Raw genomic sequence first — 5365 nt, 5'->3', positions numbered from 1 at the left:
TGTCAGTGGGTTTAAGCGATTGCGCTCGACGCTTTCATCAGTCGGTGTCATGTCAAGGCGACCCTCCATCAGACACTCGGTCACGCCACTGGCGCCTGCGCTTTCTGGCAAGTACGCTAAAGCGGCACGCCAGCAGAAGAAATGTCCTACACGGACGCCGAGTCAGAAAGCGAATTCGATAGCTACTGCCACGAGTAGTTTATGTCCTGCCGCTGGCGCTAATCACCCCGCCGAGGTCAAGTCTTGGCAGAATGACGGGATGCGTGGGTGGTGATTGGCAGCCGCATGGTGTGTTGGAAGGTTCTGTCCTTGATTGATTGGAGCAGAAAGGGATAAATGAAAAGAGTTGGCTTGCACGGCTGGGTTTTGGACCCCGATTAAGACCCCGCCCGCCCGGTTTAGTGGTGCTTCCTGAGCTGTTCTTGCTTGGAGGGGTGGATCGGGCATACTGCACGGGAAATGGTTATCGGCGCGGAGCTGGAATCACATGGGGCGTTAGATTGCGGGTTAGAGTTCCTGAAACGGCAGGGCGTTAATTTGTGGAGTATACGTACTAGCTGGTGGCGGTTGCCGTCGGGCGTTGGATCGCGCTGACCGGAGTATATAGTGGTATACATGGACCGTTTGCGGCCGAACAACCTTGTAGACGACCAAGCACTCTTTTTTTTTTCTTTTGCGGGTAACGACCAAACACTCTTGTTATTCAGTTATCCATTCGTTTTAAGAATTGCTAAAAAAAATATGTGTTTGAGATGGCTGAAAATAGTAAATATTTTGCGATTTTTTTTGCAGAAAGTAACTAGATTTCATCAGCAAGATATTTTCTCTCAAATAATTAATAACATTAGATTCATGATAAAATATATTTTCATCATATACCTATTTGGTTTCACAAACATTGATATATTTTTACACGGACTCAGTTAAACTTTGAGATGATTTAACTCTTCAATAAAGTTGGAAGTACACTCTTTGAAGGACGAAGGGAGTACATGTAGGTGGATCAAGACCCTTGCCGGCTGGAGGGCTCCGTTTTTACATGTTTCTTCAACTTTTGTTAGGATTTGTGTCCTGCTCAGAAAGACGAGACAGCGGCGGCTCCTTGAAGATGGAATAAGGTTCTTCGCGCTTAGCCCCCGTTCTGGTGGTGTGTCTAGCATCGTCGGTGGGCGTGTGGAGGTGTGTCTTCGGCGGATCTATCCTTGGTGGATTTGCTCGGATCTGATCGTAGTTCGTCTATGTTTGTGTTTCTTCAGATTGGATCTTTCCGATCTACGCTACTCTTTATCGGCGACGACTGTTGTTCTGTTGCGCTGGTCCTATGAGACCTTAGCACGACGACTTCCCGACTGTCTACTACAACAAGTTTTGCCCGGTTCTGATGAAGGAGGGGCGATAACGACGGCGCCCTTCGGCTCACTTCAGTGCTTGTAGTCGTCATTAGGTGGTCTACGGACTTGGATGTAATTTTTATTATTTCTGGTATTCGTTGTGTTGTCATGATTGACGATGGATAGGATGAAACTTTTATGAAAAAAAAGAGGGAGTACATGTAAATGTGCTTTGCTTTCCATCCTAATATATCGACACGCTTCTCGAAAAAAAAGTTGGAGCCAACACATTATGATGTTTGTCTCTTCGACCACGCCAACTCAAGGCCAACATTATAGTATATGTATGGCGCATATGACTGAAACCTCAAGGTAAGCCATTCTCGAAAAAAAAACTCAAGATAAGCTGGTGCTGTTAGTCAGGTCTAGTAGTAGCATTTTCTTAATGTAACCTAGCTCATACGGTGGCGCAGAAGATCCTTTGCCGGCCAAAATGGCGCGCACTGCTCTCCTCGCCTCGCTGTATAATAACTTGCCAGCAGGCACCAAACCGGTCGATTAACCGATCCCTCCAACTGAACTGAACCGATTCCATTCCATATCTCCACTCCAAATCCAAGAAGCCTCGCGGTCGCGTACGTTGGTTCCCACCGCCAGCACGCACGCCATGGCCGACGCCCCCGCCGTCGACGTGGAGAAGGCCGGAGCGCCGGCTGGAGGGGCTCCCGAAGGCTCCGGCGGAGGAGGCGCGGTGGGCGCGATCGTCGGGCGCTGGCGGCGGCAGGACCTCCTGGACAAATCCGGGTCGGCGCTGCGGGCGGCGGCGTGGGTGTTCTCCCTGCTCGCCTTCCTCGTCATGGTCGCCAACGAGCACGGCGACTGGAAGCAGTTCGACCACTACGAGGAGTACAGGTGCGCCATGCCAACTCCGGCGCACTTCATTGACCCCCCGCACGCTGGCGGTGGTTGCTTACTTGCGTGGCGTGTGAGCGTAATCAACTAACGTTTGGTGCGTACGTGTCGGCGGCTGGCTCGTCAGGTACATCGTGGCGGTGGGACTGCTGGCGTTCATCTACACCACGCTCCAGCTGGTGCGACACGGCGTCCGGCTCAGCGGCGGCCAGGACCTGCAGAGCAAGGTCGGCCTGCTGGTCGACTTCGCCGGGGATCAGGTCAGCAAAGCAACCTAGGCGTTTTGGCATATCTGCCCTGGTGAATTCTGCCTCGGCAATTCTTGTTGCTTCTCTCTGGCATTTGTCTCAGACAAGTGTCACCATTGTCTCCAAGGGGATCAGAGCATAAGCAAAATTACTTGAACAATAGGAATAGGAAAAGCAAAAGATACTGGTAATTTTGGTTTCCCGAAAATTCTGGATGCGTGGTAGAGTATATTGCTCATTGAGGGTTAATTGAGTTGGTGGTCAATTTGGTGGATGTGAAGCTGTGTGATGAATAGCACGTCGTCAGGGACAATTGTTATAGCGTACAGATAGAGATAGGTGGATTATTATTATCAGTCGCGCAAGCTGTTGTGTGCTGGAATTCTAGCCCATTTCTTCAGCTAATTTATTGTACTCGTACATGACCTAAATGCATCCACATGGCACTTCCACTTCATATCATTCCTTACATCTGGATCAGAACAACCAAGTCAATCCCCTCAAAAAAAAAAAAGAACAACCAAGTCAACACACATATGTTGCCTTAGAGCAACTCTATCAGACCCCACAAAATCACGACCCGCATAAATGTTTTACGGGCTGAGGAAAACGGAATATAAGGGTCGATTTTAGCTGCGGCCAAATAGAACCCGTATAATCAATCCATAAAAAAGAATATTTTCTAAATATAACATCTTCTTCCTCACGCCCTTCCCATCTTGACCTTCGTTCTCTTGGCGTGTGCGCGTCCTGCCTCCGCGACCGTCTCCTCGTGCTCGCCAGCGAGCGCGACCGGGCCGGGGCCAGCAGCAGACAGCGGCAGCGCGCGGGCGGAGGCCAAGGCCGCCGGGGCAGCGTGGGCGGAGGCCGAACTCCTCCATTCGCTAGCTACACGTGCATCCATTGAGCTGCTAGCTATAGCTAGCTAGCTGATCCATTCGAATCGATTCGGCTGGCTAGCTAGCTAGCTCCTCGTGGAGAGAACCGCAGGCCGGCGCGGCCGACGGCCGGCGGGCTCGGCGGACGGCCGGCAGGCACGGCGGTGAGGGGCGGCGTTGCGGCCGGGGCGTGCACAGGCGGCCGGGGACGGACGGGAAAAGCCATGAAGTTTCCGCTGGCGGTTGGACTCCCGCTGACGGTCTTTCACGTATACAGGTCGTCCTCGGGTCCTTTCCGAAATCCTTATTTTCACGGGTTCGACCAGGATGTTTGCGGTGCCCCTTAAAAAAATTTACGGGTTGGGGTGGTTTACAGGTTCTATTCTGGTCGGTTTTTTCACCTAAAACTGTAAACTGACGGTTATTTTGCAATTTCATACGTTTTGCGGGGTTTACTAGAGTTGCTTTTATTGAAGCTTAATTGAAAGAATGAAAGTAATTAAGTAGGATATCTATTTTAGTTTATCTATATGGTACCGTTCGCTGTTTGGTATTTGTGAAACACAGTGTGAATACAAAACGTCATCCTTTTGAAGATACATACTCAACATTTTAGTGTTTAGTGGGTCCCACTAAACAACATCTATATACAAGTTAGCGGTTTTAAGGGGCTATAATGTCATTCAGAAGCGACCTAGTGTTGATTTAGCTTGCTTTGAGGATGCCACTATTTGCCATGGCCCGTTATTTTAAACTTTATATGCACTATGAATATTCACAATTGCGATGTTCTGATGGTGATCAGCATTCGCTGCATATGTCGTGTGGTGGAACAAATAATGATAGTGTGACACACATTCATTAAAAATCATGGAGTCCTATGCAATCCCCCCCCCCCTCTCAAAGTAAAACTGGGTTGACTTAAATGCCTACAAAATTCTTAACCATACTTACCAAAATGGGTTTCTCTTGCTCTTGCAGGTAACGGCGTACCTTCTGATGTCCGCATTGTCTGCTGCGATCCCGATCACAAACCGCATGCGGGAGGGCTCAGACAACGTGTTCACCGACTCGTCCGCTGCCTCGATTAGCATGGCCTTCTTCGCCTTTCTTTGCCTCGCATTCTCAGCTCTCATCTCAGGTTTCAAGTTGTCCAAGCAGACCTACATATGAAGCTTGTGACATATGGGTGAGGTCCGCTTCATCTGTGTCCATTTGGTTCCCTCTTGACGATGTGCAGTCCATTTGGTTCTTCCTGATGTGCAGTCCACCTGAATATATCTTGGGTTTCTTTTGTGCTCCTAACTAATGTCTGCTTCTTTTACGTGCGTGCTTATTTAGATGTTTATATCATCGCGCCAAAGTATGTAATTATGTTCCACACAAATGAATGAGAGTGTGTGCTCAAATGATTCTTGCAAATCAAGGAATGTGTGTGATGCTGAAATATTCTGTTGCGAAGATTATGTTCATAGCATGTGTGCATCTTTCTTACCCGCTGGAGAGCATACAAGCATATGAGTGCATTTTGCTGTCAATGTTACATTCTAGAAAGTATAAGTAGACAACGTAATCTCGGGCAGTCACTTCAGTCGACGATATGCTCGTGGCGTAAGTTGGCTCGGTGTTTAGCCGGTTATGAAAGAGTTGTTGGGGAACGTAGCATAAATTCAAAATTTTCCTACGTGTCACCAAGATCTATCTATGGAGTCATCTAGCAACGAGGGAGGGGTGGATCTACATACCCTTGTAGATCGCGCGCGGAAGCGTTCAAGAAAACGGGGTTGATGGAGTCGTACTCGTCGTGATCCAAATCACCGATGATCCTAGCGCCGAACGGACGGCACCTCCGCGCTCAACACACGTACGGAGCAGCGAAGTCTCCTCCTTCTTGATCCAGAAAGGGGGGAGGAGAGGTTGATGGAGATCCAGCAGCACGACGGCGTGGTGGTGGAAGTAGCGGGATTCCAACAGGGCTTCGCTAAGCGCTGCGGGA

At 49.3% G+C, this 5365-nt stretch overlaps 1 protein-coding gene across 1 annotated transcript; it reads left to right on the top strand.

Annotated features, from left to right (window-relative positions):
• Window positions 1–1786: 1786 nt before the first annotated feature.
• On the top strand, window positions 1787–4816 carry LOC147991242 (CASP-like protein 4B4). The gene is made up of 3 exons (XM_087521431.1): window positions 1787–2243; window positions 2371–2503; window positions 4351–4816. Exons 1-3 carry the CDS (start codon window positions 1999–2001, stop codon window positions 4540–4542), a joined length of 570 nt encoding a protein of 189 aa, XP_087377557.1. The 5' UTR covers window positions 1787–1998; the 3' UTR covers window positions 4543–4816.
• Window positions 4817–5365: the final 549 nt, after the last annotated feature.

Source organism: Triticum urartu, chromosome 1A (genome assembly GCF_056163025.1).
Source record: "Triticum urartu cultivar PI428250 chromosome 1A, HENAU_Tu73, whole genome shotgun sequence".
NCBI lineage: Eukaryota > Viridiplantae > Streptophyta > Magnoliopsida > Poales > Poaceae > Triticum > Triticum urartu.
Note: the sequence above shows the minus strand (reverse complement) of the source record. Positions and strands in the feature narration are given on the sequence as shown.

Coding starts and splice junctions, on each gene's coding strand:
- LOC147991242 (XM_087521431.1), top strand. CDS start 1,999: ATGGCCGACGCCCCCGCCGTCGACGTGGAGAAGGCCGGAGCGCCGGCT. Junction 2,244..2,370: donor GACCACTACGAGGAGTACAG/GTGCGCCATGCC, acceptor CTGGCTCGTCAG/GTACATCGTGGCGGTGGGAC. Junction 2,504..4,350: donor TCGACTTCGCCGGGGATCAG/GTCAGCAAAGCA, acceptor TTGCTCTTGCAG/GTAACGGCGTACCTTCTGAT.